At 42.8% G+C, this 15,189-nt stretch overlaps 1 protein-coding gene across 1 annotated transcript; it reads left to right on the forward strand.

Annotated features, from left to right (window-relative positions):
• The first annotated feature begins 341 nt into the window (after positions 1-341).
• e2f6 (E2F transcription factor 6) lies at positions 342-8,744 on the forward strand. The gene is made up of 9 exons (XM_074615522.1): positions 342-615; positions 5,720-6,037; positions 6,136-6,176; positions 6,404-6,450; positions 6,632-6,818; positions 7,493-7,648; positions 7,904-8,018; positions 8,167-8,314; positions 8,453-8,744. The coding sequence occupies exons 1-9, from the start codon at positions 478-480 to the stop codon at positions 8,512-8,514; spliced, it is 1,212 nt and encodes a 403-aa protein (XP_074471623.1). The 5' UTR covers positions 342-477; the 3' UTR covers positions 8,515-8,744.
• Positions 8,745-15,189: the final 6,445 nt, after the last annotated feature.

A 15,189-nucleotide genomic window follows, 5' to 3' on the forward strand; every position in this document is an offset into this window, starting at 1 on the left:
TGTAATAACACAGTAGATAATGAGTAAAACTATATTTATTATTATTTATTTATTTATTATATTAATATGTGTAATAACACAGTAGATAATGAGTAAAACTATATTTATTATTATTTATTTATTATATTAATATGTGTAATAACACAGTAGATAATGAGTAAAACTATATTTATTATTATTTATTTATATATTAGTGTGTGTAATAACACAGTAGATAATGAGTAAAACTATATTTATTATTATTTATTTATATATTAGTGTGTGTAATAGCGGTGTCCGGCCGGTAGATGGCAGTAGTTTGGCGCGCTCTGCTTTATTTCCCTCCATTGTTGTACTTCCGGGTCAAACACACGCCCTTTCCGGTCTGAGAGACATCTCGACGTAAACAAACCGACGGTTCTGTTCGGTTCCGTCTGTTATCACATAAAGGATCAATAACGAGCCGGTAGACCGGGCTGGAGAGGAGACACGGTTACCATGGTGAAGTGTGTGGTCTCCGGCTGTCGGAACCGGGAGGGTACCGGTACCGGTACCGGTAATAACCAGAGTCACCGGGGACTCAACCGGGCACCGAGGAGGTTCTTCAGGTTCCCACAAGACACCGCGCGGGTCCAGGTAGGAAGGTCGCGTCCTAATAGTGTTTCTCTCAGGAAGGATCCTAACAGAGAAATGACCCTCAGTACCTCAGCAGCAGAGGACACACTGGAGCATCCTTTACCAAAGGAAAGGCGCTTCAATGCTTCCTTTATTATCTCCTTTAGGACACACTGGAGCATCCTTTACCAAAGGAAAGGCGCTTCAATGCTTCCTTTATTATCTCCTTTAGGACACATGGAGCATCCTTTACCAAAGGAAAGGAGCTTCAATGCTTCCTTTATTATCTCCTTTAGCAGAGGATACACTGGAGCATCCTTTACCAAAGGAAAGGAGCTTCAATGCTTCCTTTACTATCTCCTTTAGCAGAGGACACACTGGAGCATCCTTTACCAAAGGAAAGGCGCTTCAATGCTTCCTTTATTATCTCCTTTAGCAGAGGACACACTGGAGCATCCTTTACCAGAGGAAAGGAGCTTCAATGCTTCCTTTATTATCTCCTTTAGGACACATGGAGCATCCTTTACCAAAGGAAAGGAGCTTCAATGCTTCCTTTATTATCTCCTTTAGGATACACTGGAGCATCCTTTACCAAAGGAAAGGAGCTTCAATGCTTCCTTTATTGTCTCCTTTAGGACACATGGAGCATCCTTTACCAAAGGAAAGGAGCTTCAATGCTTCCTTTATTATCTCCTTTAGGACACATGGAGCATCCTTTACCAAAGGAAAGGAGCTTCAATGCTTCCTTTATTATCTCCTTTAGCAGAGGACACACTGGAGCATCCTTTACCAAAGGAAAGGAGCTTCAATGCTTCCTTTATTATCTCCTTTAGGACACACTGGAGCATCCTTTACCAGAGGAAAGGAGCTTCAATGCTTCCTTTATTATCTCCTTTAGGACACACTGGAGCATCCTTTACCAAAGGAAAGGAGCTTCAATGCTTCCTTTATTATCTCCTTTAGGACACATGGAGCATCCTTTACCAGAGGAAAGGAGCTTCAATGCTTCCTTTATTATCTCCTTTAGCAGAGGACACACTGGAGCATCCTTTACCAGAGGAAAGGAGCTTCAATGCTTCCTTTACTATCTCCTTTAGAACACACTGGAGCATCCTTTACCAAAGGAAAGGAGCTTCAATGCTTCCTTTATTGTCTCCTTTAGGACACATGGAGCATCCTTTACCAAAGGAAAGGAGCTTCAATGCTTCCTTTATTATCTCCTTTAGGACACATGGATCATCCTTTACCAAAGGAAAGGAGCTTCAATGCTTCCTTTATTATCTCCTTTAGCAGAGGATACACTGGAGCATCCTTTACCAAAGGAAAGGAGCTTCAATGCTTCCTTTATTATCTCCTTTAGGATACACTGGAGCATCCTTTACCAGAGGAAAGGAGCTTCAATGCTTCCTTTATTGTCTCCTTTAGGACACATGGAGCATCCTTTACCAAAGGAAAGGAGCTTCAATGCTTCCTTTATTATCTCCTTTAGCAGAGGACACACTGGAGCATCCTTTACCAAAGGAAAGGAGCTTCAATGCTTCCTTTATTGTCTCCTTTAGGACACATGGAGCATCCTTTACCAAAGGAAAGGAGCTTCAATGCTTCCTTTATTATCTCCTTTAGCAGAGGACACACTGGAGCATCCTTTACCAAAGGAAAGGAGCTTCAATGCTTCCTTTATTGTCTCCTTTTGGACACATGGAGCATCCTTTACCAAAGGAAAGGAGCTTCAATGCTTCCTTTATTGTCTCCTTTAGGACACATGGAGCATCCTTTACCAGAGGAAAGGAGCTTCAATGCTTCCTTTATTGTCTCCTTTAGGACACATGGAGCATCCTTTACCAAAGGAAAGGAGCTTCAATGCTTCCTTTATTATCTCCTTTAGGACACATGGAGCATCCTTTACCAAAGGAAAGGAGCTTCAATGCTTCCTTTATTATCTCCTTTAGCAGAGGACACACTGGAGCATCCTTTACCAAAGGAAAGGAGCTTCAATGCTTCCTTTATTGTCTCCTTTAGGACACATGGAGCATCCTTTACCAAAGGAAAGGAGCTTCAATGCTTCCTTTATTATCTCCTTTAGGACACATGGAGCATCCTTTACCAAAGGAAAGGAGCTTCAATGCTTCCTTTATTATCTCCTTTAGCAGAGGACACACTGGAGCATCCTTTACCAAAGGAAAGGAGCTTCAATGCTTCCTTTATTGTCTCCTTTAGGACACATGGAGCATCCTTTACCAAAGGAAAGGAGCTTCAATGCTTCCTTTATTGTCTCCTTTAGGACACATGGAGCATCCTTTACCAAAGGAAAGGAGCTTCAATGCTTCCTTTATTATCTCCTTTAGGACACATGGAGCATCCTTTACCAAAGGAAAGGAGCTTCAATGCTTCCTTTATTATCTCCTTTAGCAGAGGACACACTGGAGCATCCTTTACCAAAGGAAAGGAGCTTCAATGCTTCCTTTATTATCTCCTTTAGGACACACTGGAGCATCCTTTACCAGAGGAAAGGAGCTTCAATGCTTCCTTTATTATCTCCTTTAGGACACACTGGAGCATCCTTTACCAAAGGAAAGGAGCTTCAATGCTTCCTTTATTATCTCCTTTAGGATACACTGGAGCATCCTTTACCAGAGGAAAGGAGCTTCAATGCTTCCTTTATTATCTCCTTTAGGACACACTGGAGCATCCTTTACCAAAGGAAAGGAGCTTCAATGCTTCCTTTATTATCTCCTTTAGGACACACTGGAGCATCCTTTACCAAAGGAAAGGAGCTTCAATGCTTCCTTTATTATCTCCTTTAGGACACATGGAGCATCCTTTACCAGAGGAAAGGAGCTTCAATGCTTCCTTTATTATCTCCTTTAGCAGAGGACACACTGGAGCATCCTTTACCAGAGGAAAGGAGCTTCAATGCTTCCTTTACTATCTCCTTTAGAACACACTGGAGCATCCTTTACCAAAGGAAAGGAGCTTCAATGCTTCCTTTATTGTCTCCTTTAGGACACATGGAGCATCCTTTACCAAAGGAAAGGAGCTTCAATGCTTCCTTTATTATCTCCTTTAGGACACATGGATCATCCTTTACCAAAGGAAAGGAGCTTCAATGCTTCCTTTATTATCTCCTTTAGCAGAGGATACACTGGAGCATCCTTTACCAAAGGAAAGGAGCTTCAATGCTTCCTTTATTATCTCCTTTAGGATACACTGGAGCATCCTTTACCAGAGGAAAGGAGCTTCAATGCTTCCTTTATTGTCTCCTTTAGGACACATGGATCATCCTTTACCAAAGGAAAGGAGCTTCAATGCTTCCTTTATTATCTCCTTTAGCAGAGGATACACTGGAGCATCCTTTACCAAAGGAAAGGAGCTTCAATGCTTCCTTTATTATCTCCTTTAGGATACACTGGAGCATCCTTTACCAGAGGAAAGGAGCTTCAATGCTTCCTTTATTGTCTCCTTTAGGACACATGGAGCATCCTTTACCAAAGGAAAGGAGCTTCAATGCTTCCTTTATTATCTCCTTTAGCAGAGGACACACTGGAGCATCCTTTACCAAAGGAAAGGAGCTTCAATGCTTCCTTTATTGTCTCCTTTAGGACACATGGAGCATCCTTTACCAAAGGAAAGGAGCTTCAATGCTTCCTTTATTATCTCCTTTAGCAGAGGACACACTGGAGCATCCTTTACCAAAGGAAAGGAGCTTCAATGCTTCCTTTATTGTCTCCTTTAGGACACATGGAGCATCCTTTACCAAAGGAAAGGAGCTTCAATGCTTCCTTTATTGTCTCCTTTAGGACACATGGAGCATCCTTTACCAGAGGAAAGGAGCTTCAATGCTTCCTTTATTGTCTCCTTTAGGACACATGGAGCATCCTTTACCAAAGGAAAGGAGCTTCAATGCTTCCTTTATTGTCTCCTTTAGGACACATGGAGCATCCTTTACCAAAGGAAAGGAGCTTCAATGCTTCCTTTATTATCTCCTTTAGGACACATGGAGCATCCTTTACCAAAGGAAAGGAGCTTCAATGCTTCCTTTATTATCTCCTTTAGCAGAGGACACACTGGAGCATCCTTTACCAAAGGAAAGGAGCTTCAATGCTTCCTTTATTGTCTCCTTTAGGACACATGGAGCATCCTTTACCAAAGGAAAGGAGCTTCAATGCTTCCTTTATTATCTCCTTTAGGACACATGGAGCATCCTTTACCAAAGGAAAGGAGCTTCAATGCTTCCTTTATTATCTCCTTTAGCAGAGGACACACTGGAGCATCCTTTACCAAAGGAAAGGAGCTTCAATGCTTCCTTTATTGTCTCCTTTAGGACACATGGAGCATCCTTTACCAAAGGAAAGGAGCTTCAATGCTTCCTTTATTGTCTCCTTTAGGACACACTGGAGCATCCTTCACCAGAGGAAAGGAGCTTCAATGCTTCCTTTATTATCTCCTTTAGCTTCTCTTCTCCATAACTCCAACAATTAACTCAATATTGATCATATATTCCTGTTTATTGGTAATGAAGTGATGTTTGTCACCGGTTGTCCTCGTTAGGTCAGATGATCTTTATTATCTGTTGATGTAAAGTGTTCCAGCAGCAGGAGGACCTGTGGTATTTCTCTTTAACACACCGCGGGTGAAGCAGTCTGTCATTGAAACACCTATTTAAGAACCCTCGGAGGGGAGCAGAGCCTTTTGTAGTCCATCTCCAGAACATTGTAGTTTCACCACGGCAGACTGACGTCACTAACATCATAATGACGGAGTCTAGTGAAAGAGCAGTCGGATTATCTGAACACCACGTTGTCCTTCTGAATTCTCCTTCTCATCATTCCTTGACCTCATGATGTTTTCCATCGAGGTCAAAGAAGAAGATGTTAGGACGTCATTTTTTGACTTTTCAAACGCAACACTAGTGTTGCTTTATGTGTATTTTCTCCCAAATCAGTTCACCATTAAAAGGTACTATTGTTATATCATATTTGAACTTCCTGAGCTTAACTTCCTTTGGAAAATGTTTGTACAGTTACAGACTTTGCACTCTCAGTCCTGTCTTCGTCTGTTAGTGAAACTAATAAAGATGTGTAAAATAACACAGCAGACCGACAGTAACGCCGATGACTCTGTTCAGGTATGGCTGGCCGCGCTGAGGGAGACGGACAAGAAGGACTCGACGGAGCAGCATTTAATCTGTGAGGACCACTTCCTGCCGGAGGACATCTCCGCCGACGGGGTCAACAACGACGCCATTCCCATCATGCCCCCCTGCCTGGACGGACCCCACGGCATGATCAGCCCCTGGGGAGCCGAGTCGTCCGAGGAAGAGGAGCAGTGGGCCGACGGCGGCGGCTGTGATGATGATGATGCCGATGATGGCGGAGACGACGGTCCTGCTAAAGTAGAGCCTAAAGTAGAACCAGAATGTCCCGCAGTGGATCCACCGCAGCCGGTCAGGAGACTGTTATTTTTGATTTTCTTATTCATCTCTTTACTTTGTGGTGTGTTAGATGTAACCGCTGCTGTAACCTGCTCTGTTCTGACTTTCAGGCTTCAGGTATGAAGAAGACTTCAGGGACCAAGATGACTGGGTAAAAACCTGCTTCTGGGTTCCTCTTACACGTTACAGACTGCTGATTGAGTTTCATTTCTTCACTCATTTTATCAGTTGAAATTGCATTTGTTACAGTTAGATTTCTTTTGATTTGATAATCTATTTCCCTGCTGTTTATGGTGGGACACTGAAGTGGTTCCTGCACATGTTGGCAGATATTGAACTTGAGTAAGATACAGTATGTTGTTGTCTGTTTCTTTCCAGCGTCCAGAAGAAAGAGAAGATCTACACCAAGAGATCGCCCAGACAGGGTGCGTCATTTAATCTCATCATTTTACAGGAGTTTCGCTGTAACTTTGATTAAAGTTTGAATTAGAAAATGATGGACAGCAATTTTTTGTTGTTGTTTTATTCCAGTTTTTTTTGCCTTAGCAGGATGGAAATGTTTTTAAAGCTCTGTCTGTCAGCTCTAACTCTGGGTGTTGTATTCAGATGTGTCGCTGGGGGTGCTGACGCAGCGTTTCCTGGAGCTGCTGCTGAAGGCGCCGGACAGCTCGGTGGACATCAAGCAGGTGACCACGAGCCTGCAGACCCGCCGAAGACGAGTCTACGACATCACCAATGTCCTGGAGGGAATCAACCTCCTCGAGAAGCAGTCGACCAACAGGTTCAAGTGGATGTGAGTGCCCTGATGAAGAGATTCAATACATGTATGAACCTAAAAATGTACAAAACATGTACAAAAAGTGTCTGAAAAAATGTCAGAAAAAAAGTCTGGAAATTGTCTGAAAAAAGTTTTTAAAAAAAAAATGTCTGAAAAGAGTAAAAAAAAAAATGCCAATAAAATGTCAGGAAAAAAAAAGTAGAGAAAAAAAGTTACAAACATTTTTCGAAAAACAAAAAAAAAGTGTAAGTATGTTCTAGTATAAGCCCAAAATACATGTATGAACCTAAAAAAGTCAGAAAAAATGTACAAAACATGTCCAAAAAGTGTCTGAAAAAATGTCAGGCAAAAGGTCTGGAAAATGCCTGAAAAAGTGAAAAAAAAAGAAAAGTCTGAAAAATGTCTTAAAAAAGTAAAAAAATTAAATGTCTGAAAAAGTAAAAAAAAAAAAAAATCTGAAAAAAGGGAAAAAAAATATTGTCAGAAAAATGTCTGAAAAAAGTTAAAAAAATTTAAATTCTGAAAAAAGTAAAAAAAAAAAGTATATGTCTGAAAAAAGTTAAAAAAATGTTTTTTAATTTCGAAGGTCAGTGACCTTTTAACGCTGAAGTAAACGGATGTTGTGTGTTGCCCGTGAACTTAAATGTAGTTAAACTAGTAGACGTGCTCTCTGACCGTCGTCTGTGCAGAGGAAGCTGTAAGATCTCCAGCTTCCTGTGGACGGCCCAGCAGAAGTTCCAGAGAGAGTTGGAGAACCTGAAGCTGGTGGAGGACACGCTGGACACCCTCATCAAAAGCTGCGCCCAGCAGCTCTTCGACATGACCGACGACACGGAGAACGCCACATATCCTTTCACACCGGAGACCCGGCTCACAGGAGCAGGAAGCTTTGTTTATACTTGCGAGAGACGCCGTGGCGCAGGCCTCCGTAGCATGCACATTTCAATCCTTTAATCCATCCTCAGTCCTTCACTGAGTTCTTCCTTTTAGCCAACAACATTAGATGCTGTATTTTATTCTATGTCACATCTCTCTGGTGTGGGAGGGAGTAAAACAGTTAATGTGGATAAAAAGCAGGTTTTCTTTAACCTGTCGTGCACGTCGGCCTACGTGACCCAGGAGGACGTCGGCCGGCTCGGAGTCTTCCAGGAGCAGACGGTGATTGTCGTCAAAGCTCCGGAGGAAACCAAGCTGGAGGTTCCTGCACCCAAAGAGGTAAAACTACAGAAGACAGAGACGTTTCTGTTCTGTTCTTATCTGAGAAGATACACTTGAATACATTTTAAATGTTATAATATAGACATTGGTCATATTACATCATCAGGTTGTGTGTGTGTGTGTGTGTGTGTGTGTGTTTCTGCAGGACAGCATCCAGGTCCATCTGAAGGGGGGGAAGGGTCCCATCGCGGTGCTGACCTGTGATGTCGGGACCGGAGACGACACCGCAGAGAAGAGCGGCTGCTTCTTAACGCTGGAGGAAAGCCGGATAGCGACGGGCGCGCTGCACACAGGTAACAACAACACGCACACACACACACACACACACACACACACACACACAGTGACCTGAACATCAACTGTGATGATGTTAAACTTTAGCAGATGAGTGTTTGATTTCATTCTACTGTTTGTTGTTGTTGTTGCTGCAGAGTCCTCGAGTCCACAGAGCGCCGTGCAGAGCGCCATGCAGAGCGCCGTGCAGAGCGCGTAGCCAGCAGCTGACCTCACCGTTCATCCTACACAAGATCCTAAATACGCCGTCTCCAGGTAGCAGGAGGGCCGGAGTCAGATACAGCTCACCTGTGGTATAATACTCATCAGATCCAAACTGATCCTGAGTCAGCTGTTAACCAATGAAACTGGACATTCAACAAGAAAAGACGACGCTCAATCCGTCGAGCTCTTTACTTTGTGATCTTTACCGTAGGACGGCTGTGTCTGGACGGCTGTGTGTCTGGACGGCTGTGTGTCTGGACGGCTGTGTGTCTGGACGGCTGTATGTCTGGCCTCTACGGTCGGTCCAGGTTATTATTTATTTTCATTATTTTCTTTTGATAGTAAAGGTTGCCGACCCCTAAAGGTTGCCGACCCCTGACTTATAGCGTTGGGTTTAAATCCCACATATTGACAAATAGGCACTTTTTTGCTTTTCATTTTGACACTAAATCCTCGCCGTCGTCTCGTCCGTCAGCTGTCTCTCGTCCCGTTTGTGAAATGTGACTCCTGCTGCTCTGAGCTGAGACTCCGTACCGAGCAGAAACACTTTCAGTTTGTAGCGTCCGTCGACTATTATTAATAACATGCTCATAATTTGATAAACGTGGGCACTGATACGCGTTAATTAACTAAACCGGTTTTATTTCTATAAACTAAACGATGATGGGGGGGCGGAGGGCTGTGATGTAATCATTGGTAACAGAGACGACCGCGGCGAGTCCAATCAGAGGGAGAACACTACTATTGGATCAATAGAATCTGCACCGTTGCAACGTTTTGTTTTTTTTAATGCAATTTATTTAATTTGTTTTAAATTGGACTCGTGGTGACGTCGGTCCCGTTCAGGAGATAATCATGTGATCGATGGACGAGAGAATGACGAGAGGATGACGACAGCTTGACGTCTGCAGCTTTCTGTTTGTGTGAGCGGTGACGGAGAGGAGTGAATGTAGAGATAGATGTAGATAGATCCACGGCTGTGTCTTTGTTTTCTACGTCCCCATCATGTCCTGACTTGCAGTACGTCTGCTGTATAATATTTGACTTTGTTTATATGTTTTGTCTTTCATCTTGGTTGGATCTTTAATAATGAAGAAGAAACACCTCAAAGATGCTGTAATCAATAAAATAATAAATGACCTCATGAGACCTGATTTCCTGTCACCAGCCTGTGAGGTTGTCTGTTTGAATCCCTGACAGAGCAGCGCTGATGAAACGTTTGACTGGTTTGGTGCAGCAGCAGCATCTTGCTGAGGTGCCCTTGAGCAACACCTTGAGCAACACGTTGAGCAACACGTTGAGCAACACGTTGAGCAACACGTTAGCTACGGTCGAAAAGTACTTTTTCTCTCAGGAAGGAAACGGAGTGAAATAACCAGGAAGTATCTCAGCAGCTGCCGTAATGAGAGCGGTTTGAATCCTCTAAAGGTTAAGGAAAGGAGCTTCAATGCATCCTCTATTATCTCCTTTAGCAGAGGACACACTGGAGCATCCTTCACCAGAGGAAAGGAGCTTCAATGCATCCTCTATTATCTCCTTTAGCAGAGGACACACTGGAGCATCCTTCACCAGAGGAAAGGAGCTTCAATGCATCCTCTATTATCTCCTTTAGCAGAGGACACACTGGAGCATCCTTCACCAGAGGAAAGGAGCTTCAATGCTTCCTTTATTATCTCCTTTAGCAGAGGACACACTGGAGCATCCTTCACCAGAGGAAAGGAGCTTCAATGCTTCCTTTATTATCTCCTTTAGCAGAGGACACACTGGAGCATCCTTCACCAGAGGAAAGGAGCTTCAATGCTTCCTTTATTATCTCCTTTAGCAGAGGACACACTGGAGCATCCTTCACCAAAGGAAAGGAGCTTCAATGCTTCCTTTATTATCTCCTTTAGCAGAGGAAACACTGGAGCATCCTTCACCAGAGGAAAGGAGCTTCAATGCTTCCTTTATTATCTCCTTTAGCAGAGGAAACACTGGAGCATCCTTTACCAAAGGAAAGGAGATGATAACCCACAATTCCTTGCAGCTGCAACTTTTAAACCATTCTGCCGTTCATGAAAACAAAGATATGCCTATCTTGCATATTATTTTCATACGCTCATACACTAATTGTGATTCATGTTGATGAATATGAGTGGACAGAGAAAACCATTTAGTTTCACTTCATTTATGTTGAACAAATAAGTAAACAAGAATAACAAATAAAACAAACAAATAAACATTTAGCAAACAAATAATCCACATAAATTACACACATTAATCATTTACTATCTCAGATATTCTGCAGTATTAAAATGATCTGACTCTTTACAACAGCAGCAGCACCACCTGGTGGACAGACGGCGTCACTGCAGCTACAAAACAAACTCACATTTGTTTTCCCAAAATAAAACCTGATTCCTGTTCTGGGAATTTATAAAAGTTGGAAATAGACCGACAGAAACCCTAAAAACAGAGCAGACAGACTCTGTACCTCTGTCTTCTCTGATGGAAAAGTAGCACACTTCAAGTTTATTTTATGAAGTATACTTAACTAAAGTTCAAGTCATATATTTCACAAGTTTATGTAGTAAGTATATTAATATTGATGCACTAGTAGTATACTTATATGCGTACTGCTTTAATACTTTAAGTGTAAGAACAGTAAACTTTGACTAGTTTACATCCAAGTCTTATTTTCTACTGCGACTATACTATAAGTATACTGATAGTTTACTAGTTTTATACTTGTAGCCCACTTTAGAGTTCATTAAAGTACACTTTAAAGTATCAGTAAACTACAAGTTTAGTAGTTTTTATACTACAAGTATACTAACTTATACATTTCTTAAGTATATCTTGATCAAAAGATTAAGTACAAGTATAAACCAAGTATACTTAGACTCTTCTGTATACTTGTCAGTGTGAGTCAAGTATATTTTTGTTAAGTACATAAAAAGTAAACTGAAAGTATACTCTGTTATTTTAAGTATACTAATATCACACTTGAGTAAACTTTAGGGGTTTCTGTCCGTCACTAACATTCATGAGGAAGAGTCGACTTTCCTCCCACCGACGTGGTGAATATGGAGCAGCGGGCGACGGAGGAAATGATCCTTGATTGTGTTTCATTCTGACGGTGGACAGCAGCGGTATTCCTGCCTGAGTGTGTGAGTGTGTGTGAGTGTGTGTGTGTGTGCGTGAGTGTGTGAGTGCTCAGATAGTGTTTCACATCAGCTCCACCACAACATCCAAACCTCAAGCCTGAAAGCCTTGCAGCCAAACTGTGGCCGAATCCTCCCGGAGTCTGTCCTGCATCTCTCAAACTGTGGGAGCGACCCACAGAGACAGTTTAGGTTTAGTAGATGGAGCTCAGACTGAGCAGCTCATAGTGACGGTGAAGAACAGGCCTCAGCTATCAGACCTCCAACTTTAACAAGAAACCAACAGGAGACAGTGAAAGTGGTCCAAAACAAACATAACGAGGCAGGTGACACGATAATGACCTTAAAGCAAACTAAATAAAACTCATCAGCTGTTTTTAATCCAGGAGAATAAACGTTTCCCTCCAAACATAACTGAGATGCAGTTTAGTTATGATGGAACGTCCTTTTGTAGGAGACAGGGTTGCCACACATTCTTCTTCATTGTGCCTACATTACCCACAATGCAACTGGATCACCAACAGTTCAACAGTAAGGTATCCTGGAGCCTCCAGCCTGCAGCAGAGGTCTGGTAACATCACTTCTTGTGTGCTTCTCCTAGCTACTACCTTTAAAACACCTGGAAACATGCTGATGTGGAAAATCGTTTCCATTTTAGGGAGTTTTTGAAGGAATGTTTTTATGAGTGGGTTCCTGTTTGTATCATGCTCACTAAGACGCACATATTTCTGCAGACGTTATGCAAAAGTTTTACGCTGTTCCACTGATTGACGGTTAGAAAAGTGCCAGCAAAGGCAAGAACAAGAAGAAGAAGAGGACTGGTCAGTCAATATAAGCTCTCTGGAGGAGCTTTGTGAAGTCTGAGAAAGTGTCCCTGATAATATCACCATCCTTTTCTCAGCCTGGACTCGGAGACCGACAATTTAAAGCGTTTATGTGTCGGACTGGGGGGGGGGGTTAAATGTGAGATGACAAAACGTTGCAGAGAGCGTAGGATCCTTTTCCATGGAGGGACTCGGTGCTGCCAAAGTGTTTCCAGTAAGGCCCATCAACTAACCGCACACAGAGTGCTCCATGAAAGGGTTAAAATAACACCACCAGGCATCAAGTTCAACCTTTTTTTTTTCTCCCTCGTGTATTTTTTAAGGCATAATTGCACCAAAACCAGAAAAACACCCCTTTAGTGAATTGCTCCTCGAAGCAGCAGCTTTACGGTCTGTCTTTATGAGGTTTGGTGACTCTGGGAGTTCCTGCAGCGACGCTTTGAAGCTCAGGAACACGTAGAGACACTCGGCTTCAACAGCTCCGGCATTGGTTGAGGGAAGAGAGAACAGATCTGCATGTAACATGGAGGCAGATGTTACGTACTTGCTACTGGTTTGGTACAACTTCACAACCGGTCCAACGTTTATTGGAGTTTTTAAAACTCGGAAAAAGGAGATTATATATCCTATATCATGAAAAACTCACTTTCTCAATGCTTGTGCTCATCTGGGTATCTGGAGTTCCTACCAACCCACAAACTGGGAAATCAGACAACCAGTCAGGTTTTGTGGGCTTTGACCTCAAATGGCCACGGTGAGGTCGTTGGGCAGCGAGTCTCGGAAGAGTTTTTGCACGTTTTCACAACCTGTGGGTTACCTTCTAGAAACGACCCTTTAAAAGAGCTCTAGTCAAAGCTCAAATGACGGAACTAGACGGGCACTCGGAGAGCGCAGACCTCCGCCAAGGCAGGTACCGGAAGTGAAACATAATGTGTATCCGCCCCGAGACTCATATCCACTCTCAAATTGTAATGAGTTCTTCCTCGGTTCATACTACACCCTTCATACTACACCCTTCATACTACACCCTTCATACTACACCCTTCCACACAGTTTCATGAAAATCGGGCCAGTAGTTTTTTTCTGTAATCCAGCTGACAAACAAACGGAACCGAAAACAGAACCGTCGCTGAGGTAAGTACGACGTTTCTGTTTGTTTCAGGTATCAACATGTGGAAGGTTACGGTCTCCTCATCGCTCCACACAGATCGGATGATGTCATCCGGCCCGTTTTGCACGAGAAGGCGTACGAATGCCACGATAATGTGCGAGGCATTTAGCGTGCAATAAGTACGCCTTTCTTGATATCCGCGCGTTATTTGTACGCATCCACGTATAAACGCTACGGTAAGAGTTAGTGACGTAGTATAAGAAGACTGATGGTGGGAGGATGGGTCCAACAAACACAGGACTTTTAACCAGGAGACAGGTTTTGTTTTCTAAGTTACGTTAGTGATGTTTGTCAAGTGTTTATTGATGTTTGTGATGTTGTTTCTGTGCGTATTTTACTTAGTTTATCTACTTATTTTAAGCCCGACCATGATGTTTTCCTTTACCCTAACTAAGAGGTTTTCTTACCTGAACCTGCGGACGTTTGTGTGGTGTACAAATGACACACGAAAAGGCTAAAATGCGTCCTCATGACATGAGGAATGTCTGTGAAATGTCGTGGTATTTATACCCGTGAGACCGGGTTGTTTCAGCTCAGTCACGTGTTTCAAGTCTAGAAGTTAGAAGTTTGGTCCGTAGCACTTTGCAGTTGCAGCCAAGCGTAAAAACCTTCCGGTGTTTCCACTTCGGCTTTTTATGCACAAAACTGAAAATGTACATAAAAATAAATGGATGGTAACAAAGTTAATGTCGTAGAATAAACCGCGAGAGAAGAAAGGGAAGAAAAATAAACGCCAGGAAACGAGTTACGATCAAAAGATGAATTTTCCTAATTATGTCTTGTGTATTAAAACTGATTTGTGTTGATGGAAATCTGCACAGCGGAGAGAAAAGGAGATTTATTCACACACACACACACACACACACAGCGACAGCTCGGCGTTGTGTTGGGCGTGGGCCATGACGCATGCTGATGGTTAACATGTTGCATCGCAGCGTGACTTTGTGAAAGCAGCAGTGGGTTGTTGGGAGCCGATGACGCCAATCAGGACTATAAATAAAGCGCGCACACAGAAAGGAGTCCACCTTGTGCGTCACACAGATTATAAATGCCACCACATTCATGTCTTTCCCCCCTCTCTCTCTCTCTCTCTCTCTCTCTGCTGCCTCTCCAGTCGGCGCTGCACAGTCGTCATCTGCTCGCTCAAACTGAAGAATGAAAATGAGTCTTATTAGAATCTCTCCACTTCTTCCTCCCAAGACGACCGTCCAAATACCAACCAATTAAATACTCAAAAATCATACCAATAAATCTACTCGCTTTTATTTGGATTCAGTTTCTAAGTGTCCAAAACCTCCCACTGATGTCCAACGTTGTCCATGTGAGAAATCATTACCTGCATGTTTAACTGTTTGTTCTGTTATTTGTCGTCACCTCCTGAAGGTCCAATCCCTCCAATCAATATCAAGCATTGATTATTTCCTGCAACCTTGCAGCTCCTCAGTGTGACAGTCAGACTGAATGAAAGGAGTGAAAGTCTCGCAATGAGGCGGCAACCTCCGAGTCTGAGAAGTGAAGCCGACGCTGAAGAG

Source organism: Sebastes fasciatus, chromosome 18 (assembly GCF_043250625.1).
Source record: "Sebastes fasciatus isolate fSebFas1 chromosome 18, fSebFas1.pri, whole genome shotgun sequence".
In the NCBI taxonomy this organism is placed as follows: Eukaryota; Metazoa; Chordata; class Actinopteri; order Perciformes; family Sebastidae; genus Sebastes; species Sebastes fasciatus.

What these genes read in the sequence shown, in the direction of transcription:
- e2f6 (XM_074615522.1), top strand. Translation starts at nt 478, where the DNA reads ATGGTGAAGTGTGTGGTCTCCGGCTGTCGGAACCGGGAGGGTACCGGT. An exon ending in AAGACACCGCGCGGGTCCAG is followed by an intron (nt 616 to 5,719) that starts GTAGGAAGGTCG and finishes GACTCTGTTCAG; the next exon opens with GTATGGCTGGCCGCGCTGAG. An exon ending in GACGACACGGAGAACGCCAC is followed by an intron (nt 7,649 to 7,903) that starts ATATCCTTTCAC and finishes CCTGTCGTGCAC; the next exon opens with GTCGGCCTACGTGACCCAGG.